This window comes from Mesoplodon mirus, assembly GCF_964341445.2.
Source record: "Mesoplodon mirus genome assembly, chromosome: 7".
Lineage (NCBI taxonomy): Eukaryota > Metazoa > Chordata > Mammalia > Artiodactyla > Ziphiidae > Mesoplodon > Mesoplodon mirus.
Window position 1 is genome coordinate 32,260,659 of NC_138983.1, and position 27,325 is coordinate 32,287,983.

The 27,325-nt window shown below is 34.7% G+C and overlaps 1 protein-coding gene across 1 annotated transcript in view; it reads right to left on the reverse strand.

Moving 5' to 3' along the window:
- Positions 1-27,325, reverse strand: part of ANO3 (anoctamin 3) — a gene marked incomplete at both ends in the record, with an annotated part of 394,349 nt that overhangs the window by 89,257 nt on the left and 277,767 nt on the right. The window contains 6 exon segments of the mRNA XM_082629094.1: positions 3,321-3,376; positions 5,599-5,705; positions 6,420-6,551; positions 11,732-11,776; positions 19,665-19,765; positions 24,383-24,541. Of these exon segments, the coding sequence (XP_082485220.1) occupies positions 3,321-3,376; positions 5,599-5,705; positions 6,420-6,551; positions 11,732-11,776; positions 19,665-19,765; positions 24,383-24,541 (600 nt within the window).

Sequence of the window (27,325 nt, forward strand, 5' to 3'; positions counted from 1 at the left end):
TCTATATTTCATTGAAAATACTCTGATAGTTCCTTAAAAATTCTTTCTTAAATCCCTTTTTTAAACCAATGAGATGCCTTTCACTTAAAGTAAGCTTTAGGTTTCATTGTTTGGAACCCAAGGTCTTGTAATAAACACAGTATCTTCATCATCATTGAGAGAAATTGTTGTAATCTTTAGTTCAGAAATTGAGTATTATTCTGCTTTGAGAAGCGATCCAGTACCAGAAAATATTTATTTCGTTTATAGAAGCTAAGGGAAAGAGTCAATGTTCATTCAGCAAATATAGACGCTCCCCCAAAAGAATCACTATGCTGTCCACATGAAACTGACATAACATTGTAAACAACTATATTTCAATAAAAAAATTTTTAAGTATAAGAGGCCTGTCTCCATTGTTATTCATGTTTTGAAATCTGTAAATTTTACTTCAGGTTAGATATTCCAAAAATGGAAGCATGTTTTCCAATTCTTTATATCCCCCTCAAAAATCTGTCATATGGGTTGCAATTTCAGAAACATAGAATATATATGCCTTTTAGAGGAACGTGTTCCCTGAAGGCTGAACTGCTCTGCTTTTATAATTTAAAAAAATGATAATAGATATAGTGACTATTTTCTGAATCAAAACTTAGGACACAGGATTTTACAAAGTCCCTCTGCTCACTCTAATATGTGATTCTACTTTTATGAAATGTTTGATGAAAATTTAAAACAAGTGGAATTATGCCTCAGTTACCTCACCTAAATGATGAGGATAGGAATAAGTATTAATGATACCAATACAGAGGGATCTTGTGAGGGCCCCTTTGGAGAATAGCTATAAAGTGCCAGCCACATAAGAAGTATAAAAATAATGTCAGTTAATTTTAGGTGTTTGCTATATTGTGGCCACTGAACAGTGCAAAACTATCATCTGAATGGTTCCAGACAACCAGGGCTGTGAGTTCCTATGAAGAAAGATGGCACCTTGAATCATGGTCTGTAGGTGCCTCAAGGCTGAAATGAGAGGCACATATGGACTTTGCCTCTGGCTTTCTAAGAAAATAGATAAATTAATTAGGTAAGGGTGGAAGAGCAGTCTTCCCTAAGGGAGCCCAAAGTGTTTAAAACCTAAAGATTGGAAGCTAAGGAGATGAAAGTAAAGATCAAGATTCTAAGACATCCACTTGAGAAAAGTTTGTTTGCTTGTGAAACTGGACTGACTTGTTAAGGTAGCCTGCCCTGAGATTGGGAAGGGAAGGGAAGGTGAACCAAAATCTCAGGTTTCCTTCATGCATTCCTGATAATACTAAAATACATGACTTTCCTTCCCAGCCTCAGTGGTCAGACATAGGCATTTCCTGGGTTTTAGGCGCTAAGCTTTAGATCCGTAGTACCTCATTATTCTGACTTGGCTCAATAACCTCAATCAACCATAATGTTCTGACTCTTGCCCACCCATGCGTTCTCATCCCTTTTCAGAGGACTATGTACACTCAGTGATCCCCACCATCTCCATTATCGGCCCCTTCCTCCAACTGACACACTTTTCTTCTGTCTCCACTATTCATAATTGATGGGATTATCAATTCCATCAATATTTTAGGCAAACTCTTTCTCATATATATATTCCCCTTCTTCCCTTTCTTTCTTCTTTGTCATGCCAAATTTCACTGGACATGTCTCTTTCTTCCCTTTAGCTACTGTCTCTTTTGTAAGTAAAAAATAAATCTCAACTGTGGGTGAAAAGTGTGAGAGTGATACTAATAATACTCCTGCAATAAGAAGGAGGTCTAAACTGTGACTGTCCTTATTCAAATTATAGTCAGTGCCACTGACTCCATTTTCCTCTAAATAAGTCTTGTTTTTCTTTCTTCAATTAGTAGTCTTCAAAATTGATAGAAAATTCCTGAGTCCATTTTATTGACTTGCTGCTTTGTTTTTGTTACTTGTATTTCAACAATATTGTTTTCCAGTCATTTTGTGTATGTACACCATATACTAGTACTTCTACCAAATTATAAGAATGGGAAAATGACTATTATTTACAACCTTTTCCCAATAGTTTCCAAATTTCACACAAGAAACTGTCAAATAAACTGTCAGAACACAGACTAGTTAGGTAAACAAAATTACTTAGAGGACAAAACAAACCTTCCTGTGCTACAGAAGCTCTCCCAGGGACTCAGGTTTGCCACTGAACAGTTTACCACTTACTGACTAGGTCGTATTTGACATGGTATTTAATTTCTCCGCGCCTTGCTTCTGTATCTCTGCAACGGAAAAATAATAATATCTCCCCTCCAAAGTTATTGTCAGATGAGTGGGGAAGTCCATGCACAGGATCTGTTGCACGAAACACTCTAACACATTATCTGTTATCATTATTTCTATTCCTAATATAAGTAGGTATGCCATAATGAATAGAAGCATTGGAGTCTGGCTTCCTGGGCTCAAAACTGTGCCTTTAATAGTTAACCTTTCTCTGCCTCAATGATCTATCTATAAAACAGAGTTAATATTATTGCCTATCTCAAAGGGTTGTTGCAAAGGTTAAATGAGATAGTCCATATGAAACGTTTAGCTCAGTACCAGACAGGAAGTGCTCAATGCATTTTATCTTTATGAGTTATACTAGACTGTGAATTCCTCAGGTATAAGGGTTATGTCCTATGAGTTCTCAGCCTTTAAAAAAAGAAGACTGATGGGCTTTGAAAACACACTCATTAAACCTCTAAAGACCCTGTTCTTATTTTGAAATGTATAACTGCCTTAAAAAGAATATAGTATGTGTGTGTATTGGGGGGGAGTTTAAAACTGATTCACATGTCATTCATGACTCAGCAGGCAGAGTTACCACAACATGACCTACTTAAAACTGGAAGAGAGGTAATAATTTGACAGAAAATCAAGTAAATAATGGGGTGTAGATTTTTGGTTTGGGTTTGTCTTAGGTTTTCAGGTATCCCAAAGTAATAGGCACAGACCAGAACCTGCCCTGTTCGGAAGTTGTGTAAATCCCAAGCTGAGTCAAGCATGGAGCTGTGTTGGAGCAGAGGGCTATCTATGTCTGGTCAGAGTGGCTGAGCAATGTCCATGAGTTCCCTCTGAGGGTGGGATTCCTAGTACAGGGCAAATTGCAGAAGGGTTCTGGAGCACAGGAGCCAGTGTGCAGCCATAGATTATCACGGGGTCTCAGAAAGGTCCAAGGCCACTCACTGGTTGAACCCTCAAATAAGGAATAAGGCAGCTAGACTTAAGTGAAAAAAAAAAAAATGAGATCAAGCATTGAGCAGGAGAAACATTTTTTTAAAATGGAAATTGTATTTCAAAATTACCTCATGAGGGGGAAAAGCTGCTATATATGAGCCATTGTTTAAAAGTTTACAGATACCTGGAAAAAGAAGAAAAGAACAGTTCTTGAGTTAGTTTAATTGAAGACTTCCCTCTGAAGCAACCTACATAATACTTGGGAAAATAAATTAATTTAAAAACAAAATAACCCAAATGACTTCCATAGCCATATCACCTAGGAGGACAGTGAGGTTGTGAAAGAGACTGATTCTAAGAGTCTAACTGTGTCCTTACAAGATTAATAAAGGGTTTGCAAGGTGCCAATGTATGGCACTTGCCATATCGTGAAATGTGGGGATTTTAATACCCACTTATTTGCGGGCACATGAGCCTGGAACAACTTTTTTTTTTTTACTCAAAACAAAATTTGGTCAAGGAAGCAGAGGAATTCCCCACTCCTCAAAATGTCTCAAAGGAGATTGGTATTGAGAAATCTTTAATTCTTTAATACTGATCCAAAGAGAATAAACAGCGATATGTGACCTTTCTTAAAAATCTCTCCATCCCAATGAGAGTGTAGTGAAATGGACTGTCTAATATAGTTCTGGGAAGACTAGATATTTGGAAAACTCTTATGAAGAGCAATTTTCATTGCAATATTATTTATATTAGTAAAGAATTAGAAATAATTGTACATCCAAAATTGGGTAATTGTTTCATTATTATGGTTCAATCAATTATATAAGTGCTTGGTAAATGACTGTAGTTTGATGAATGCTTACAATAGAATATTGTACAGCTATTTAAAATAATGTTTTCAGACATACTAAAGGGCTTGAGAAAGTACTCATAATGGTAATTTCAAAAAGGACAGAAAATTGTAAACATTGCACGCTTCTAATTATGAGATGTATATGTATATATATTCAGTACTAATTTGGTACAGTGAAAATTGAATGTAGGGATTTTTAAATTTTATTTTTATACGCTTCTGTGTTTATTGCATGTTTGACAAAGGGCATGCTATCTTTACAACCATTTAAATGTCAATTTTATTTTTTAAAGTCTACATAAGCATGTAGTGCTATCATTTAGACACATTTGTAGTTTACATTCTGGACTTCTCTATCTTTATTTCTTGTTTAGAAAACTTCTGATTAAGTGTCAAATTTTTTATAAGGATTTAGTTTTTAAATTAATTATTTTGACTGCTCAATAATAAATGAATTATTAATCAGAAGAGAACCAAAGTCTGAACATTCCTCTTTGGATGACTTGAAACATAGTTCATTTTACTAATATGGTAATCTATTTGAATGCAAATCAGTACATATTGGTACAAGTTTCCACTGGCTATCAACTTTTTTTTTTATCAACTTTTTTATTTGAAGGAATTTTAGAACATGACTAACATTTTATTTCTTCAGCCATATTGTATTTTTCACACTAACAAACGGCCAGCTCATTTGTTACCTGTTGTTTTCTGCTCTGCTCTGTGTAAACTTTTCAATTTTACTTAATTTTCCCAGGTGAAACTTTCTGTTTTCTTTTGCATCAGACATGTTGTAGCATACTGCTAAACATTCAAACAACAGAGACATTTAGAAATTTAAAATTAGCTGTAATCTCACCTCTCAGAGATAATGTCTAAAATGTTTCAATAAATTCTAGATTTTTTTCTTTTTTTGTGTGTTTAGAAAATGGGATTACACATTAAATTTACAGTTTTGTAATCTGTTTTTTTTCCACCTAATAATGCTTTCTGGATATCTTTTGAAGTCAATAATTAGAGAACTGATACTAATTTTCAATCTCCATGAGTAAAGGGTCTGTGTCATATACTTTCCATAATATATAGTGTATAATAGATGCTGAATACATTTGAGTTAAGAGTGAATAAAATCACACCATTTTTAATGATGTATTATGTGCATATAGCCTAATGGACAGCTAAAGTATCTCCAGTATTATTCTATTCTATTCTTTGTCTACAAAGCCACAATGAACAAATTTCTACATATATTGTTATTCAAAAGTCTGATTATTTCTTTGGGATAAATTTCTAGAAATAAAATTTCTGTTCCAAAGGTCTTGCACATTTCACATTTTGATACACATTGCCAAGTGCCCTTGAAAAAGCTTTTTGTTTGTTTTATTTTGTTTTCTTTCATTGAAAGGCTGAAAATACAATGTTTAGAGTTTGTTCACTGCATTATATCCCATATCTAATGCAGGAAGGCAAAACTTCAGTTGTTAAAAAATACTTCTGAGTGTAATCAGTAAAAGTAAATTCCATGGTATGCTTTTAATTAGTTTTCTTACCCACTTTTGATATTCCATTTTCATATTTGGTGTGCTGCAGCATGTGATAGACTATCCTGCTTCGAGTAGCATTGCTGAAGAAGGTGTCCTTATTGTTTATTATGAAGCTGGGAAGATAAGCGGATTGGTTTTAATATTCAATGCAGACCACAGAATCTAGCAACAGTTACAAGTTCCTGGGTAGTCATCCATGTATTTTCTCCATTAAAATGAATGCATGTAAAGTATAATAAATCAGAAGAGAAACCATCTTCTTAAAAAAAATCATTTGGCTGAGAAAATATACACTTATAAATAATACAGGCATTGTCAAATATTCATTTTAATATCCTTCAGTTTATAAGGAAGCCTAAATGTCCTCATATTTCTTATTGAGCATGGAACAAGAACAGATTGTCCGCTGGCTCCCATAAATTTTGTACTACCTTAAGCAATGTGGTTCCAAATAGAACACATTAAAAATTGATGTCATTCCCCAATACTGCACTTTCCGAGCTAGCTTGTTTTCAGTACTTCAGCGACAAGCAAAGTTTCTCCCTTCCCCTTCATATCCTACTGTTCCATTGTAGAAAGAGTTGTATGGAGTAAACATGAGAGCCAATGATGTAAAGAGCAAAAGGGTGACTTCAAGAGGTGGTGGGAGGTGGGAGGGGTGTTCCCTGGCACGGTCCAGTGGTTAAGACTCCACACTTTCACTGACAAGGACCTGGGTTCAATCCCTGGTCAGGGAATTAAGATCCCACATGGCATGGCTAAAAAAATTAAATAACTAAAAAAAATTTTAAAAAAGAGGTGATGGGAGAAAAGAGATGGGAACTCACTGGTGAATTCGTGCACGACTGAAGGGGCCAGTATAGCAGTCTGACTCCTCCAGGTCTGGGAAAGCTGACTTGTCAAGAACCATGGGGTTTTGGGACATCCATTTTTTGATTCTTCTAAAATATTTTTGCACCCTGGAACAAAGTCACATTTTAGAACTGAATTAGATTGCACTCCAGAGCCATGCCTACCTTCCACTACCATTCTGAAAGATTCCCAAAAGACATACACACACCCACATTCTCACACACAAACATGCATTATTCCTGTACCCATACAAAGGAAATAATTCCAAAGCAAACCAAATCTTGCATTTATTTCAAGTCTTTCAGGGCAACTAGGTGATCCTCATAAGAAAAATCTGTGGAAAATATTAGAAAATCATCATACATAAAGATGGGGTAGGAAAAAGCATAAAGAATAAAACCAGCAAGATTGTTTATTAAAGTTGAGTGTATGTATGTATATATCTATATCTATATATGTGTGGCTATAGATCACTTAAAAAAATCTATAGCAATGTGGCTCCAGAAAAATGGAGACTGAAAAGAAAGAAATGGCTACAATGCACTCAACGCATTCAGTTCTGGGAGCCACAGGTCCTATGGTAACAGCAAGAGTTTCGGGTCAAGAAAAACTGGGTTCAAAGGCAGCTCTGCATTATAGTAACAATGGAAACTTGTATAAGTTATTTAATTTCTTGCCTTGGTTTCCTCACCCATAAAAGTAATAATACTGACATTGCTGGAGAGTTGTGAGTTGGTGTTTTACATTAAACTTGATGATTAACAATAAGGAGAGTTGAGTCAAGGAGTCTTTGCAGTACTTTTAAGACTTTAAGGGACATGTAAATCACCTGAAGATCTTGTTAAAATGCAGATACTAATTCAGCAGACCTAGGGTGGGGTCTGAGATTCTGCATTTCTAACTAGTTCTCGGGGGTGCTCATCTTGCTATCCACTGACTGCGCTTTGAGGGGTGGATTTAGCAGAGACTCCAGGTTAGAGAACATTAAAACACTGTTTCAGGAAATCTCACATCAGGATACTTTGGCCTCAGCTTTAGATTACAGTCACAACTCAGTTCTATGTGGTATATATACTGATTGGAATCATATTTATTTTTCAAAAGACAAAAATGAAAGCAAAAGACATACTGACTCCAGAGATTGATTCTGAAAATGAGATTCTGAGTTGCTATAATAACAGCTGTGTTTACTTTAAAAATGTGCTATATTTACACACTATTTATGAGGTTCTATCTTTGGCAGTTTTTGGACTTCTTCTGCAATGGTGAGTCAAAGTGGCAGGATAGAATATTTTCCTAGAAGTACAATGCATCTTAATATTTGGCCAACTCTGCTTAAACTTTAAAAAATTTAGTACAGCCATGTGCAGGCAGACTGTATCTTAAAAATGATTTCATTCAAGTCTATTATGGTAAAATTACCATGTCTATATAATTTGAAATGAGCATCAAGTTTTGATTTTTAGCATGTGAAGAGTATGGACATTTTCTTTGCCAAGTAATGTTATCATTTAGATGACAAGTCTTTTGGTTTTGGAGGGACCAGAGCATTTCTTTCTAGCCTAAAATAATAAATGAGCGTTATCTGAAGTGTCCATTTTGCTTCTTCTTATTACAAAGAAAGCCTCTGAAATCACAAAATATCGCTGTATTCCAGCCACTAGTGCACAGACATGTAAAAACACTGAATAGATTATATAGCAATTACTCCAACTTTTCAAAGTTAGCCTAGTGGAGAAAACAATGGGATAAAAAATTAGAGGATGGGGCTTCCCTGGTGGCGCAGTGGTTGAGAGTCCTCCTGCCGATGCAGGAGACACGGGTTCGTGCCCCGGTCTGGGAAGATCCCACATGCCGCGGAGCAGCTGGGCCCGTGAGCCATGGCCGCTGGGCCTGCGCGTCCAGAGCCTGTGCTCCGCAGCGGGAGAGGCCACAACAGTGAGAGGCCCGCGTACCGCAAAACAACAACAACAACAACAACAAAATTAGAGGATGAATTTGCCAGTCATTGAAATTGAGCCAAACATTTTCAATCTTTGAGCTTTAGGTTCGTCATCTGTAAAGAGAGAAAGTAATTCCATCTGTCCTACTTCATTAGGTGGCTAGGAGGATCAAATAAAAGGAGGCATCTGATGACACTTAGAAAATGCTGATAGCTATAGCACCCAAGGGCTTACTATCTCTGACAAAATTGCAAACATATTAGAAATAAATGCCAATCAAAAAATATTAAAGAAATGAAATAAAATGACTTTTAGACCATCACTGACCTTTTACAGAAAAAGAAACCATATTATCAGTTTAGGCTTTTCACATACTTTCTATGAAGGAATACATGATGTCTAATAGTGAAATGTGGTCAGGGCTGGATCTGAATCACCGGATGTGAAGATCTAGCTTATTATTTAATTTCTTTGATTCTCATTCAGTTTTCTCATCTCTTAAATGAAGGGATATTCTGATAATTAAGTAGGTACTGACTGATCCCACAGTGCCCAGCACAAAGTAAACACTCAATAAATATTTATGATAATAAGGAAAAGGAGTACACTACTACTTCTACAACCACCACTACTACCACCATGCCACCAACATGACCTAACGTATTACCTACTCTCTACCAAACTTATATCATGTTAGCAGTCTTGCAAAGACAAGATTTCATGGCATAATGTGAGGATGACTTCTAACAGAGCTTTAAATTCCTTTGCTAAAATCAGTGGAATGCAGAGAATTCAATGGAAATTGAAAAGAAACCTGGATTAAAGGGTCAAAAGAACGTGGTCAGAGCACAAACTACTCTACCACACCAGCTGTGAAAGCTAGGGGATGAGATGTGGGGTGGTAAGGAGTGGTGATAATGGAGTCATTTATTTTCCCTGATCTGCAAACCAGTTACTCTGTTCTGCCCCCCTGAATGGTCCTTTTGAAGATGCTTTGATAATTGAATATGAAAGTACTTTGTAAGCTAATGATAGAGAGCAGCAATAATAAAACTATAGGCATTTCCTTTCGACCTGCCTGGAGAAACGATGATCTTTGAAACCTGGATAACTGCCTGTACGTATTTACCCCTAATGTTTACTGGTCAAATTACCCATGCACAAAACATCTTTCCCACATCAGGATATGGAAAGCACAAGTGACATCTAAGTACACACATTAGACTTTTGCTTTCCTCTTTCCAATTGTCTAAAAATTGGGTTTTATAATTTTATAACAGTGATGCCTGTACATATACACACACAACATTTAAATTTTCTTTTCCAAAGGTCAAGTTTAAAAAAAATCAAAATCAGTCCTTTCCTTAATTGAAAGTATAAACTCAGGCAAATACCAAGACAGTCATTTTTTCAGTTTAATATGTCATATAATTTTATAAATGCCTTTCCTATTTATTTGTCACCCTCCCCATACGCATCCACTAACTCAAAGAACAAAGAGAACTATTTGTAATATGTAAACTGTAAAGCAGTAGACTATAGTAATGCTTAAGGTACATTAACAATTGTTTGGAATAACTGACAACCTTATTTTCATTTCATAAAATTAAACAAAAAATAATAAACACAAAAGATAATAAAACATATTATGACACATAATATAGCATTTTTCTAGTTTACTTTTGTTTGACCAAAATAGTAAAGAAAAACATTTTTCCACTATTAAAAATGTTTCTTTAGGATTTAGAATATACATATTTATCAGGAATTCTAAATACAAGTTTACTCTAAAACTAAATTATGACAGTATTACATAGACATTGGTTGCCAATATAATATACAGGATTTTGTCCTTCTGTGAGTCTCTGAAAGGAAGATGCCTATTTAGCAGAAAACACACTAATTATACAGTGGCAAATCTCACTAATCCTATACAGCACCCAGAAGCAAACCTAAACATGTTTTATCAACACATCCAATATTAAACAGGCACATGCAGAGAAAAATATGGAAAACCTGTGGTTGTAAATTTATATATTATAATATTCCAATGAATTTGACCTTATTATGCAAAAATAACTTTGGAAATTTGCTTATATAGACCAGGAACAAATGAGCACAAGAGAAATGATGAAAGCTCATTGTAAATCTGAGCATGTCAACCTGACAAACAGAGGAATCCGACTGGCTAAGGAACATCATTAATTTTTTAAGAGCCATTTGAGTACTAATTCCTTTAGCATTCAGATTTCAAGTTTTCCCCCTCATGATTTCCTTTTCTTGTCACTCATTCCTACCACCCTAAATTTAATGTTTAACAGAGTACAATACTCTCTTCTAGAATTCAAAATTTTCCTATTTTAGAGTTCTAAATTATATTCAGACATTTTCTTTGGTAAAAGAACTAGATTTATTAAATTCTCTCCTAAAATGGTCAGATATTTATACTGTATGATTTTGCTAGTTTTTGTGTCATTCTGATTTGCAATATCCTGCAACATTATTCAATAAGGCCTCCTCTACCACATTCACATTCTATTTTTCTTAACTGATTTTTTTGCAAGGAGCAGAAAAACAGCGAATTCTTACAAGCCTTTTGTTTGTAGAGTTCATTAAATGGAAGCTCATTTTCTCCAGTGAAACGGGGTCAAGGCAATTCAGGTGGGAGAGTTTCTTGTGTCTCAGGGTTGTATTTTAATTAATCCTTTGCCATAGCTACTGTTAACCACAATAGGTAAAGAGATGTTGTTTTGAGATAAAGCTCTTGAAAAGAAGTTTCCTTTCAATACCAGAATTGAAAGAGAGGCAGGTTTAGCTGGTGGAATAAGAGTAGGTCTGTAATACAAAAGATGCTGTATGGCCTTGGTAAACCACTTCATCACTCTGGATGCTAGTCTCTCTTTTACCATCTCATCAATAAGATGTTTGGATTAAATGATCCAAGAGGTCTCTGCTGTGTCTATTTTTCTATTACTCTAGTGGGTCATCATTTATCCATCAATCCTGGTTTTATAACTATTTTTAAAATTAAAATCTCCTGAAACACTGACTTGCAATTAAAATTCTTGTTCCATAACATTATATCAAGGAAGGATTGTGGGAATGGCAATGGTAAATAGAAAAAAAGGGATCATCTGATTTTAAACATTGTCAAATTTGGCATAAGTCATTTTGAAAATATCTTGAACAAATCAGTAAAGTTTTTCTTTCTAAAATTTACAGCTGCTGATATGGGTAATCAAATGCATTTTTTATTTTTTTCCCATATGGGTAATCAAATGCATGTTTTATTTTTTTCCCAAATGACAAATTGGTCGTAAACAAATTTCATATCACCCACCAACCTGCCCATTGATTTGCTCCTCTGGTCAGTGTAATAGGATTTTTTCCTGAAAAAAAAAAACAAAAACAAAGAAAGAAATCAGCTGAGAAAAGTCACATGAAAATAGTGAAACCAGCAAGTGACAACATTCAATTATACTGAGCATTTCAATACTCTAATTTCCACATGCTAAAGAAAGATATGAAATGAACCAGTATAATAGGAAGAACTGTGAATTTGCATTGTTTCAGAATCTAAGTTACTAATAACAAAGACACTTTCATAAATCAACAGGTCACTTTTGAATATTTGATTTTTAATTTTTTTGAAAGTTTGTCTTCTGCTACATAATGCATATTAACCAGATCACTTGCTTGTATGTTATATGAAGTCATCTATTGATCTAAACACATATGTAATGAATATTTATGACTTTGCAAAGAATGTTAAGTTATAACCACTAGAAATTTAGAGAAAAAAAGAGGGTCTTTACCCTCAAAAAGCTACTTTTCAGTTGAGGAGACAAGTGATAGTTATAACAAAGTGTGATAATTCAGTAAAACAGAGAGGGCTATGGAAGTACCTGTGAAGGGATCTCAATTAGTTTTCATAGACGGAGGAGAAAGGAGACGGAAGCTTTCCCAGAGGATGTGTTATCTGTGTTGAATCATGAAGCATGAATGGCAGTAGTCGTCTGAATGGAGTACTTAGGACATGGCATTTTAGACAGAGGTAGCAGCATATGAAATGGTTATGGGAGCAAGACTAAACCTTGTAAGATTCAGGGAACTTTGACTAATTTGGTAACTGCTGGGGTATAAACTGCAAGTTGAGGATAATAATAAAAGAGGTGAGGGGATGGTGAACAAGGCACAGATGATGAGGGGTCTTACCACTGATGCTAAGGTTTTTGGGTGAAAAGTTATAGGAAGATATTGAGTGTTTTAAGTAAGTGTGTAGCATTCTGATTTTAGAGAAACTAAATATTCTAGTGACAGAGGTTAATTCACCTTCTAAAAGATTCTCACTAAATCCACATCTTGGAGCTCAAGAATCTCATTCAGGGCCTTCTAAAATGCCTCTTTATCCCCACCCACCAAAACCCATTCCAGAGAATCAGAAAACTCCATGGTGTGGTATCTAGAAAGCAGGGCCGAGAGTCAGGACAATTGATATTTAGTCCTGTTATTAACTGCTTAGAAAACTTGAAAAACCTTCTGAGCTACCATATTTTATTGCAATCACCAGTCATAATCCTAGGAAAGAATTTTTAAGTTGTCTGACATACTCTAGCACTAAATTCAGATATGGAGTTTCAAGGCTTGCTCTGTCTAGCCTAAACTCACACTTTAAATATCACCCCCCTTCATTTTATCAAACATACACAGGTTTGTGTGCATACATCATTCAATCAACTTGGTGCTTTGTGACCACCTAGAAGGGTGGGATAAGGAGGGTGGGAGGGACACAGACGCAAGAGGGAAGAGATATAGGGATATATGTATATGTATAGCTGATTCACTTTGTTATAAAGCAGAAACTAACATACCATTGTAAAGCAATTATACTCCAAAAAGATGTTAAAAAAATCCCTATTGTACTATAAACCGATCTTCTCTCTGAATCTCCTCTACAAAGTACTCTCTTGCACTATTTAACCCATATTATATAACTGTTCAATGACTATCTTCTATAGGAGATTGGGTTTCTTGAAGACGGTAGCTTCAGTTCATCTGACTTTGGGTATACTTGGCACATTCTTTGGTAAATAGTAAGCATTCCAATGGCTGATGAATAAATGAATGGGCTTTTGTTTAATTCACAGTTGCATTTATTTCCTTCAGTGCCTGAGGGCACATTGAATTTAATAAACATTTACTAAATAAGGTATCGCTTTAAAAAACTACAAATGTAGAAATTGGTTTAAAATAATTTTCAGCATCAAAAAAATCTAGGAATGTGATTAAGAGGAGATAAAGATTATGGTTATAATGATCAGTTGTGGATATGGTAAGGAATAATATAAAAGAACAAGGTGGCATTTGGATAAAACATTCTTTTTATTGCTGCTTTTTTGAAATATTTCTCTTAAACATTTTCTTTTTTAATTTTGAAATGCTTTGGGAGAAATAAGAACAAGTGAAGGAATAAAGTCATACAAGATGAATACACATATTTTTTAAACTGCTTATACTGTAAGAATAAAATTGAGACTCATTTTTCCCAATGAACTAACACCCTAGTTACCAGTCAAATTTAGGATGAACTATGTGTGACAATTAGTGATGTCAAGTCCTCTTACTTGAGGACCCGTTAGGTTATTGTTTATCTAGAGGACATGCCTGTAATGGGTGTATCTGCTTGGCTATAGAAAAGGGTGAGATTTCTTTTTGTATTTGCAATCTCAGTGAATTGCCTTCGATGCATGTTGCATTCTGGTTTAATGTTTATTCAGTGATAAAAGGGTTATCTTTCTCTTCTATGTTTGTGGAGAAGTTTCTTTGGTTGGGGAAGATTTTGTTTTTAATTATATTTCCCCAGCATATACAAGTGTACCTTTAATTCATGCAGTCAATAATAACCTGCAGTTTTCCTTAGTTCTTCTGCATAAATGAGCCTGCAGGACCAAATTATTTCCTACCCACTATCCTCATTCCATAATTTATTAACTGCATATTGTTCATGGACAGAGCTTTCTTTATTTTCCCTTAATTTTTCATTTGAAAGATTCTTCTATTCTACACCTTGCATCAAGACAGCATTTATCTACCTACCTACTTACCCATCTATTACAACAACCGCTCAAAATTATAAGTAAATGCTTATCTCCATCATTGTTTCCAATCACCGTTTCACACAGCCAGTGGCCACTTGTGGAGATGTCTGTGTGGCCAAATGAGAAGGACGGACGGTCACATGGGTGCGACCCTGGGTCCCTGCTCCTTGTCAAGCAAAACTACTGCACTGTTATCTATTCTATATATTGGGCTCCCTGTATGTTGTTACATTATTTTATTTTTGAGTGAGCTATGCTTTGCATAAAAAAAGTGATCTAAGTTTAATCCCAATTGTGATAAAAGATTGTTCTTAATGTTTTTTAAAAATTTCCCCCAAATTTGCTATGATTAAGATATTTGTGGGAGGAGGAGCTTGAGGAAAGATGGAAGGTTGACCCCACCTTTGAACTCAACCTGAGAAGCTACAGGGTGACTGAATCACCTTAAAATATATTTGAGCAATTTAATGTGAGAGAAGGGTAAGAATGAATAAGAATCACCTTTGAATCAAAAGAAAAGTAATGAATGTGGGAATTGATATTTCTGGAATGTACAAGACACAGGCTAAGTCTTTCCTGATAGAATAAAAACTAGAAAATGTGGACTATTTTAACTCTCTAAAATTTCTTGGTTAGTTTGGAAACATCAAGTCCAATACGCAAGCCATACCTACTTTGGAAAAATAATCAAGAAAAGAAATAGCTAGAAAATTTATGTATATAAAATTCTATACATGCAGAATATCAAGCATAAAATTTAGATAAAATGCTGAAGTTTCATGTTCATACAGTAAGTTACCAGAAAACTTTTGAAGGAAGGGTTATAACTCTAATAATTTTTTCCTGAATAAATTTGCAGCTTTTCTTTCTGAAATGCAATATATAGGTTTCAACACTGAATAAATACATGGAATAGTCAAGCACGGATATGTTTTTATGCATAAACCTTTTAAAAATCTTGTCTTGAAAAAAGATATGTATTTTTCCTATTTAAGTTCTTTCTTAGTCTTGTATATTTTACTTTTAAGACAATATATATGTTCCTAAATATGATAACAGTTGACATTTGGAAAATGAATTGGTAATCATGAAAACACTTAGCCACTTATTCTATGCTTGAATAACATTCTTTTTTTTATGAGCTGACTGCTATCCCAAATTTTAGGTGTACCTTATAAATAAATCAGAAATTGGTTACTAAGGAGTTAGTTAATGCTACATCTATTATTTAAACTGATCTGTAAATATGTTCTAAAAGAACTCTGAGTTCCAGCATTTCTCAAACTGTTTTCCCAAGAACATCACCATATTAAGATTTTAAAAAATCCATCATCAGATGGAAATTAAGGAAAGACTTCTCTGTGTAACTGTCTGTTGAAATTTATAAAAATTATAAGAATTATTAACATATTAAAAATCTTCAAGACAATATTTCTCTATCAACTGTAACAGAATCACTTGGGATGCTTATTAAAAATACCCAATCTTATCCCTGACCTAATATGCTAGAATCTCTGGATGTTTTTACTAAGTTTACTAAGTTTCCCAGGTGATTCTGATGTATTCTGAAGACTGAGAACCACTTCTCAAAAAATTCCTACAGTAAATAAACTTATTGTTTAACTTAGAAATTCAGGAACATATTTGGTCACAGGATATTTTTCTTTTACATCCTCTGGAACCAGTGCTCCTTTGACAAACTTTGAGAAAAAGCTGTATATTTTCTAATATTTATATTACTAAATCAAAAGAATCACAATGGCATTTTCCAAAATTTCAGTAATGTGGAAATTGTGAACATTATCTTGAAAAACATATTATAAAGAAGAAATTTGAGCCACATCATCAATAAAAAGAGACAGTAACTGAATACATTTCATGGTTTTCATATTTCTTTCTTTGGATATATCAGAACTCTTCTTTCAAATGCAATCTTACCAGAAAATAAAAATGAATATTATTTATAAAAGGCAAAACCATCAACTGAAGAAAACACCTTATTCAAAACCTCCGCTGAAATAGAAGGACACTATGGCACACAGACTGGAGACCTAGGGTCTAATTGATACAAAGTGGAGACACAGTCTGGTAAGGGAATTGTTTTTAATGAACTGCTAAGGTAAAGACACAAATAATTAAATTTGATACAGACTTTTAAAAAAAACAAAGTTATGAGAATATTGATTATTCTTTCAGAGTTCCTCAAAATTTATCTGAAAAAGTCAAGAGTAAGGGAAATGAGAGAAAAAAGGTCAATGTACTCTAACAGACTTTCAGTTTTTAAAACTAATAAAATCCAACTGAGATGGTGGAATGAGCTGTATGAAATGTGTGATGCTGTAGATTCTGTTGCCATCGTCTTTGTAAGACTTTTTCCCTATAAACTACAGCAGAATGGACATACTTTGAAAGTATATTGACAAAGAAAGGAAAACCATCTTTGAAATTATGAATGTCAAATATTTGGTGTAAAGCAAACATGTTAACCAACATTTACCTTTTCATTGAATGAAAGTATAATTTCAAATTAATAATGTGTCTTTGCCAGGGACTAAGAATCAAATGATGACAAATTCCCCCTTGGATAGCAAAAAAGGATTCAATCTTTCAGACCCCTGGCAAACAAGTGCTTTGTATAAAGTCCAGAGGAGATAAGTGGAAGATATGCTCTTTTTTTTGATGGAATATTTTAACACAATTTACAGTTAACCTGAAGAGAACCTGAATACTGAAATACACTGAAATGGCACGCTTTGTGATAGTCTCTAAGGGTCTCCTCCTTCTAGATCTACAAGGAAATTAGTTTGTGCAAAAATTCAACTATACCTCTGCTCAGAAACAATGGTGAAATCACAGGAATAGGGGCAGGATAAAGGTACGTGAAATCAGGCTTAATTTGGAATTTTTTAGCAATTTCACCCTGATAACAGAAAGTAGGTTATTGTCTTGGGTGTCACACTTCTTTTGCATTTGTTTATATCCTGCAGTCAAAATAGAACTTGTTTAAAATAATTTTGTAAGAATGTAAACAAATAAAATAATAGGGACCCACAAGCCCACCCATCAGAAGCAATCATGTTTAGCATATTATATTTTCTTCCAATTTTATTTCTATTCATTTTACATTGGTGAAATCTCATTGTATGAATACATGCATATCCTTCACATTTTATTTAAATTTATTTATTATTTCACTACAACCATTAATAAATCCTTGTACCCATGTGTTTTATAAATGAATTATATTGCATTGCAAGGGTATATCTAAATTATTTAAATCCTCTACCATTGAACATAGGAGATATTTCCATTTTTCAAAATTATAAATAGTACTTCGGGGAATGTTTTTACATATTTTTTAATTATCTTCTTAAGATAAAAAGTGGTTATGAAAAGTTTTAAGTCTCACAGAAAATAATTTTAAATTCAGTTTCAGAATATTTTATGAAATTTGATTCTCACCATAAATCAACAGAGGTGATTATTCACCATATCTGTGCGAGGTTTGAAGAGTACTACTTGTGAAAGTCTTTGATAATTTCATAAGTTAAAATGAAACTCATTGTTTTAATTCTGCATGATTTTGTGTAGCATGCATATATATACAGACCAAACAAGAAGAAAGCAGATAGAGCAAAGGCAAGTATTCTCCCATTATCAGCTTGTAATAAGTCACAAGCATGTATTTCACAAGACTTTTTAGAAGGAGACGTAGTGTCAGCAGGAAAAAATTCCTCAAAACTCAAGACATGAAGAGTTGCACAGTGTATACTTACCTACTTGTACTCTCAAGTTTGGTTCAGTAGAATGACCTGAATTAAAAACAGTCCTCTGTAGACTTCAAAATATCTAATCATAATACAAATAATATCTCATAGGTCCTTACTTGCTTCTTTCAGGGACCAAGTTTCATAAAAATGTACAAACTTCAGGTTTTTGTAGGTATCTTATTAATAATTTATATAAGGTGCTAAAGAATTCAAAAGACTTTACTCATTTTCTTTTGTTTTTTATTTTGTTATTATTATTATTTTTGCCAAGCTCTTCAAGGTATTATTTACCTATCTTATAAAAATCATCTGTACAGAGAACTTTGAAACTTATACCCAAGCAGGAATGGGAGTCAATTTAGGTATCTAATTCTAATATTGTCACAGTAAGATTCCTCTGTAGTTGCCAACACTTAATCAATTTCTGTTTTGTGGGCAGTGACTGTGGTTGCATCTTCCAAAGCCTGAGGTGTTTCAGATGACTAAAAAGACAGTGATCAACATCCCATATTTCATCTTGAATACTGTAGAGGCTTGTCATGAGACCTGAGGCTATCAGCACTCTTACAGAGTTGGCCTCTTCCACGCTACCAGGTCTGAGAAATTTCTCCATATTTTTGAATTGCACTCCTACTGTTCATTCATATTCATTATCTAGAGGTTCTTTTACTTGGTATCTTGTTACCCTAAACCTTTTTAAACCTTCTTAGCAGTTGATAAAGCATACTGAGCTCCAAATAAGTGTAAGTGTTCATATCTTCAATGTAAGTTAAAACTTTGCACAGAGTAGAAACACTTGAATTTTATTGTGAGAGATCATGAAGGAAAGTGATAGGTTCTGCATATAACACAAAACACACAATATGGGGAAACACATCTATTCAATTTTTGCTTGCCTATAGGAAGGACTGAAAAATCTTTGAACTGAGAAGGCCTTTTATTACCATTTATCCTTTGGCATTGAGGACAGAGCTAAGAAACCATCTGGTTGCATTCCACCTGAGGAATGATTCTTGCTAACTGCTATACAGAGAAAGAACACTGTATTTGTATACATAAGGATGCTACACACTTACATTTCCTGACTTTCACAAAAATAAGAGTTCCATCTACCTATATTAAATAAGAAGTGAAATTGATCTTGGGAATTATAAGTTAAAATTTGAAAACAACTATTTTTCCCCTCCCTCTAGTCAAGTCCAGCTAGAAATGATATAGCTGGGAACCAGAACACTTAGCACATTAAGCAAGCAAATTAGAAGGAAAGATAAATGTCCAAGATAAGCTAAACTTTGGAAGAAAAAGCATTTCTTCTGTAGAAAGAATTACATTTATTGCTCTCAAGTTTTGCAAAAAACAGGCTCATCTGAATATACATTGAGATAGAATGAAATAGAATCTGAAAGTACCTGAAGGGCATCCTGATATTCAGCCTCTCTGCATACTTGCACAGCGTGTCCCATGGAATATGAATTTTAATAAACATGATATCAGGGTTTGCAACAGCTGGCTGCAAAGGACAGCAGAACCGACACCACTTAGAATCAGAGTTGATAATATCATGCCACAATTTGATCTGAGAGGGAAGGACATTTTCCGCTTGTCTACACATGAATCATTACCACCCATTTAAAAGGAATTTATATGAATAAAATTTCTTAATACAGAAATACCTTAATCAAAATGTAATAATGCCATTGAATGCAAGAAATAATCATCCATGTGAGTTAGTGCATTTTCTTCCTTTGATCATTATCAAGATCCAGAATCCCTAATCAGAACAATCATGAGCCAATTAGGAATCTGAAGTTATTCTTGTTTGACACCTTCTCATGATCCTCTCATTCCTGCTCTGGGGTGGCAGGGTGGGGGGCAGTGGTGGTAGTGGTAAAAACAACACTGACAGTTGTTACCAGTTATTCATTCACTTATTCTTCTAGCACATTTTATTGAGTAATTACTCCTGTAATTAAAGCGAGGTCCTGTGAAAATCCTGGGGATAAACAGAGTATAAATCCTACAAGTCCATAGCCTTACAGAGCTGTCAAATTTGCATGCTTACTCGAACCTTAACAGGTTAGTATACTGTTTCCTGCAAGAGATCATAAGACTTTGTGTCTTCGATCTAGACAAGAGGTTTTTAAGCAAAATCAAGTGTGCATCAGAATTATCTAAGGAGCTTTCAACAAAATTGAGTACTCTGGTCTAATTCTTAAGAATTCCCAGAATTCGATTCCATTGCTCTGAATATTTTTCTCATACCACTAACAGAGAATCAGATGCCTTTCTGAACCAGATAATCATCTGGAACCTAGAATGAAATTATGGAACCTAGAATGAAAAGCCATTTGTCCAGGAACAAAGGTACACATGTGTACATTTTTTTTAGAAAAAATAGAAAAAAAAAATGGGACATGATGCTTTTTTTAAGAAAAATGGGAATCTTTTGGCAGTAACTGAAGAGTGGGAGCTCAAGAATGAATGGATTTCCCTTAAAAGCAAAACAAAACCCCTTTTGGATGAATAACATCCAGTATTATTCTCGGGAAAACTTGGAGGAGCGAGGGAGAGGAACACACACAAGAGAATCTGGACTTTCCACCAAGAAAACTAGGTGGAGACTGTGAGCCAAGTTATATCTCTTTTACAAGTAAACAATTTTCATGACTGACTCTTCCACAGACTGTATGTTCAGTGAAGGCAGGAGTGTGGTCTGCTTAACTCACCTGATCTCCAACATCTTCATGGAATCTGTCAAAATTACTTGCTGAATTAAGAAATAATTATAAATACATGAGCAAAATAACTACCAGCATTATAATAGCAAGCAGGTATAAACTGCTCTGGGAACAGATGACAATCAATCACTTGATTGATTCTGTTTGTATGGAAATTTTGAGAAATCACAAGGAAATTAAATTAATAAAAACCTATTACAAAACTTGAGTTTGTAAGATTTTTTCAATAAATACTTCCTAATTGAATTAATCACTAGTGATATGGATATTCTGGGTTAAAATTCGCAGAGGAAACACAACTAAAGGAGTCAGTAGAAACTGAGATCAGAATTCCACTTGCCCAATTCTGTAACACTAGGCAGTGTGTGAATAAATCCTAACCTCATAAAGAGGTAAGGCAGTGTATGGTTGTTATTTTATACATAGTAAAAGAGTTTTAATAAATATAAATGGATTAGTTTTGCTAGGGCCACCTTGAGTTATATTTCAGTACTTCCTATGGATGTTCCTCAGATAACTAATCACAAGACATGTCCCGTGGGAACAAAAAAGTAGGGGTGGTTTCCAATATCATATAAAAATATGGGTGACCACTCTATTCCATTGATAAAGCTTATTAGCAAATTATCCAGATATTTAGGCAAATAAATCATCAAAGCTTTTGACCTTGTCAATCCACTTATTGGTAAAGTAGTTAAATCCAATCAGTAGTAATTTAGGGGTCTCTCAAATCCTTAATTTAATTTTTTTCTCTCAGTAAGGGAACAGTTGGTTAAATCACCAAATTGTAATACTATGTACCTGAGTAAAAAATATGAGTTGGATCTAAATACACTGCAATTTAATATATCCATAATACGTTGTTAAACAACAGAATTGAATAGCAGAATAGTAAGTATATCATGACTAATTTTATGTAAAAAATTTATATGTGTTTGTATATACATAGAAAATATATTGAGGGACACTGAACAGTATAATTCAAGATATTATTAGCAAGGCTACCAAAGGAGAAAAGGGTATGATTTGAGAGATGGTAGATGTGCACTTTGACTTTTTATTTTGTACTTTGTTATACTTCTGATTTTTTACATTTTTTTCTTTCTGTAATATGATAAATACATTTAAAAAAACCCTAGAATGTTTAAAATAGCATGTGTGGTTATTTTTGGATAATAAGAGTGAGGGTTCTGTGTTATTTCCTTTCTATTTTTCATTTTTTTCCTAGTGAGCATTGTTACTTTTATTGTTTCACTTGAAAAAAATAGCTTTCCTTAAAGAACACTAAAAAAAGCATTTGAAGAAAGGAAAGTTATGAGGGATAAAGAAGGGCTTTACATAATGATAAGAAGGTCATGTGTGGGTTAACGTGGTATATGGGAAATCTCTGTACCTTCCTCTCAATTTTAGTATGATACTTAAACTGCTCTAAAAAATAAAGTCTTTTTTAAAAGCATATAACAAACACGATTAAGAAGAAACAGTTCAAAATGAAGATGAAACAAACTGATGGAAAGATATACCATACCCTTGGATTGGAAGAATCAATATTGTCAAAATGACTATACAACCCAAGGCAATCTACAGATTCAATGCAATCCCTATTAAATTACCAATGGCATTTTTCACAGAACTAGAACAAAATCTTAAAATTTGCGTGGAGATACAAAAGACCCCGAATAGACAAAGCAATCTTGAGAAAGAAAAATGGAGCTGGAGGAATCAGGCTCTTCGATGTAAGACTATACTACAAAGCTAGAATCAACAAAACAGTATGACACTGGCACAAAGACAGAAATATAGATCAACAGAACAGAATAGAAAGCCCAGAAATAAACCCACGCACCTATGGTCAATTAATCTATGACAAAGGGGGCAAGACTGTACAATGGAGGAAAGACAGTCTCTCCAATAAATAGTGCTGGGAAAACTGGACAGCTACATGTAAAATATGAAATTAGAAAATTCTTTAACACCGTACACAAAAATAAACTCAAAATGGATTAAAAACCTAAATGTAAGGCTGGACACTATAAAACTCTTAGAAGAAAACAGGCAGAACACCCTTTGACATAAATTGCAGCAATATCTTTTTTTGATCTGTTTCTTAGAGTAATGGAAATAAAAACAAAAATAATCAAATGGGACCTAAGTAAACTCAAAAGCTTTTGCAGAGTAAAGGAACCCATAAATAAAACGAAAAGACAACCCACAGAATGGGAGAAAATATTTGCAAACAATGTTACTGACAAGGGATTAGTTTCCAAAATTTACAAACAGCTTGTGCAGCTCAATATCCAAAAAACGAACACCCCAAGCAAAAAATCGGCAGAAGACCTAAATAGACATTTCTACAGAGAAGATATACAGATGGCCAAGAGGCATATGAAAAGATGCTCATCATTGCTATATATTAGAGGAACACAAATCAAAACTACGAGATATCACCTCCCACCGGTCAGAATGGCCATCATCAAAAAATCTACAAATAGGGCCTCCCTGGTGGCGCAAGTGGTTGAGAGTCCGCCTGCCGATGCAGGGGATACGGGTTCGTGCCCCGGTCTGGGAGGATCCCATATGCCGCGGAGCGGCTGGGCCCGTGAGCCATGGCCGCTGGGCCTGCGCGTCCGGAGCCTGTGCTCCGCAACGGGGGAGGCCACAACAGTGAGAGGCCCGCATACCGCAAAAAGAGAAAAAAAAAAAAAAAAAAAAAATCTACAAATAATATAAATGTTGGATAGGGTGTGGTGAAACGGGAACCCTCCAACACTGTTGGTGGGAATGCAAATTGGTAGAGCCAGTATGGAGAACAGTATGGAGGTTCCTTAAAACAATAAAAATAGAGTTACCATATGATCCAGCAATCCCACTCCTGGACATATATCCAGAGAAAAACATGGTTCAAACGATACATGCACAAAAGAATGGATACATGTATATGTTTAACTGAATCACTTAATCACTTTGCTGTACGCCTGAAACTATCAATAACATTGTTAATCAACTGTACTCCAATACAAAATACAAGAATTTAAAAACAAAAAATATTAAAACCTAGACATTAACAGTTTGGCAAACTCTTTTCTTTCTACATTTTGTTTTTCTTTTCATAGAGTTTTGTACTTTATATAGAATCATTCCTTCTTTAATTTTTAAAATTGTAAAAATAGTTATGCCCTTTGAAAAATATTTAAGTTTATGGAAACATGTAGAGTAAAAAAGGAATATATTTTAAAATAGTACTATACATATGCATTTCTTTTACATTTGGGAGATAACTGCTATACATTTTAAAAAGCCACGTGTTATATACTTTTATACTAAAACATAAACGATCATATCTCTTCCAGCATATTATACCACATAGCTAATACTATTAAAGAACATACCTCCTTTTCTAACATCAAGCCTTCTGCTCTGAGGTTCTTTTCAAATGTGTTTCTTTTGTCATACTGTATATTTGACTTTCTATAAACCAGGATGTAATCAATCCGCTTTTTGCCATCTTTGAATAGAAGTCCACTGGATGCTATGTAATTCATGTCATTCTGCAAATAAAGCAAGGGTTGTTAATAGCATGGGTTAGATAAGCACACACATTTTGCTTTCAGTCACTTCCGTTTGAATATTGGCAATCCAATATAAAAATGTGTTTTTTACCTTCCAATTGTGAGATAAGAAAAGATCATTTTAAAAATTTGCAATCTACAGTAGGAGACAAGCTAGCAAGTGACGTTCTAGGATTTGAAATTAGGCAGTCTGACACCAGAACATGGATTCTCTGTTATCATCAAAATGCATATGTTTTATTCAATAAGACCCTGTAAAAATAATTGCCAACATACATTGAATATTTGCTCAAAATCAGGCCTAGACATAAATGTTTTACATATTTTAATATTCAAACTTTCATTTTGAAGATAAAGACAACAAGGTTTAAACAACATAAGCATTGAGAACCAAAATTAACATAATTTCCTACATGAAATAATACTCAGATAAGACATTATTTTCCTAAACCTATGTTCAACAATACCAAACCAAACAATTCCTGGGCTGCTTGTTCCAAGAAATACTTGCTCCCAGAATATAAGACTGTGATCCAACTAAAACAGCCTACTTATTAAGACTAATTGCATGCTTATTAAGACTTCTTTAAGGTCCTCCCCTTGCTCTGTCTACCTACCCCAGTTGCTTTTCCCATACTCCGACCAATTTGCAACCAACTTCCTCCCTTGCAAGATTTACCTTAAAATCCTCCAGTCTAGGTCCTAGAACCCTCTGAAAACTCTTCCCTAACTTCATCTTTTTAAAACACTACTAAGACTACACAGATGGTACCCTTACTTGCTATAACTTTAATAAAATTAGTTTTTATGATCAACTGATTTTCATGACGGTCTTTTTCGGGGGCTGGCACTTTGCCAGGAAACGGTTCCACATGACTTGAATTCAAGTTTGACTCCCAGTCCTTGTTCTTAACTATTATATACATTACCCTTCTTTCTCCACATTTTCCATCAAACTATTTAAATATCTGTACCAACTCTCTATTCCATTTTTCCCCATACAGGCATTCTTGAGATTCTAAAACGTCTTAACATTTGGAGAGCTATCTGATAATTTCAGACAAAGGCATCTCCAACTTCTTTGGAGGAGCCTACTTGGGATATACATGCAGCTCGAGGTAAAAAAGTGAGGACCCTCAGAGTAACCTGGTGGCCAAGGAGTCATCCAGGTGAAGCAACAAAAAAGATATCTGAGTGACTGTCATCCTATAGGGACAGGTTAGGCTGCTCAGGAGCTGTCCTTTTAGAAAGAATAGGTTCATGTGTGTGAATTTGGGGGTATTAGAGACTCCCACGTTCAAGGACAAGAAGGTTTGCATAGCCTTTTCTTCAATGAATGAAAAGATTTTGAGATTCCCAGGATTATTTTATTGGATACTATAAAGTGACTAACAACTCCAGCAGAGTCATCAAGGCCTTGTAGTTGCATGATAATGATGATAATAATAGCTATCACTAACTGATCACTTACTATGGTGCCAGGCAGTGTGCCAAGTGCTTTATTCTCATAATTCTTTAAGGTAGATATTGATATGAGTACCAGAAGCCAAAGAGGTTAAGTGACATCCCAGATGTCATGGAAACGGCAATAGTGAAACTAGAACTCTCACCTATTTGATGGTGGTCTTGACAACAATATTGCAAAAGACAAGGAAGTATATATAAGTGCACATGACTAGGTCTGGGGCTTGAGCAGTAACAGAAGGTTAACTGGCCAAAAGGCCATTTACAGGTCCTATAGGATGGAGACACTGAGGATTTATGGCCAGAGAAGATACAACTAACTTCAGACTTTAGAGTGCTTTTGCCTCCACCACTCCAGAGGTTTCTTTGGCCAGCGTCACCAATGACATACTCATTGATGTATCCCATTAATCAATTTTCTATCCTCTTCTTTACCTTTCAGTAGTTGAATCACTCACTCCACCTTGAAATACATTTTTTTCCTTTGCATTCCCAAGACATCTCATTTATTTGGATTTTTTCCTACTTAAATGGTTCCTTATTCTCAGCTTTTATTTCTTTCTTCCTCTGATTTGTTAAAGGACCAGTCATTGATTCTCTTGCCTTCTTTATCTGCATTCCCTTCCTTGTGATTTCATTCAGTCTCATGGTTTTAAATAACAATTTATATGCTGACTACATAATTAATATTCATAGGCTTGTGTATCCAACTGCCTTCCTGATTTCTTCACTTGGATGTCTAATGGACATCTCAGAGTTGACTGTCCAAAATGGAATTCCTTATTTTATCCAAGCATATGTTTCCCAAAACCCTTTTTATTCTGATTGGTTGCAAATCTATCCTTTAAATTGCTCAGATCAAAAATCTCGAGTCATCTTTATTTCCTCTCTTTTCACCCATCTAATATTCAGATCATCAGAAAATTCTTCAAAATATATATAGAATCTGACCACTTTCTAACACCTTCATTACTACTCTTTTCTAAGATATATCACATATTGACTACATTATTATAATAGTCTGACTCATCTCTTAGCTTCTATCTTTGCTCCTCTAAAGTCTGTTCTCAACATGACAGTTAAGACACTTGAGTAATCCTCCGCATTTTAAACATTATATAACTCCTCTCTTCAAGACCCTCCAGCTGCTTTCCACGATATTCCATTCTTTTTTTTTTTTTTTTTTTTTTGCTGTACGCGGGCCTCTCACTGCTGTGGCCTCTCCCGCTGCGGAGCACAGGCTCCGGACACACAGGCTCCGCGGCCATGGCTCGCGGGCCCAGCCGCTCCGCGGCACGT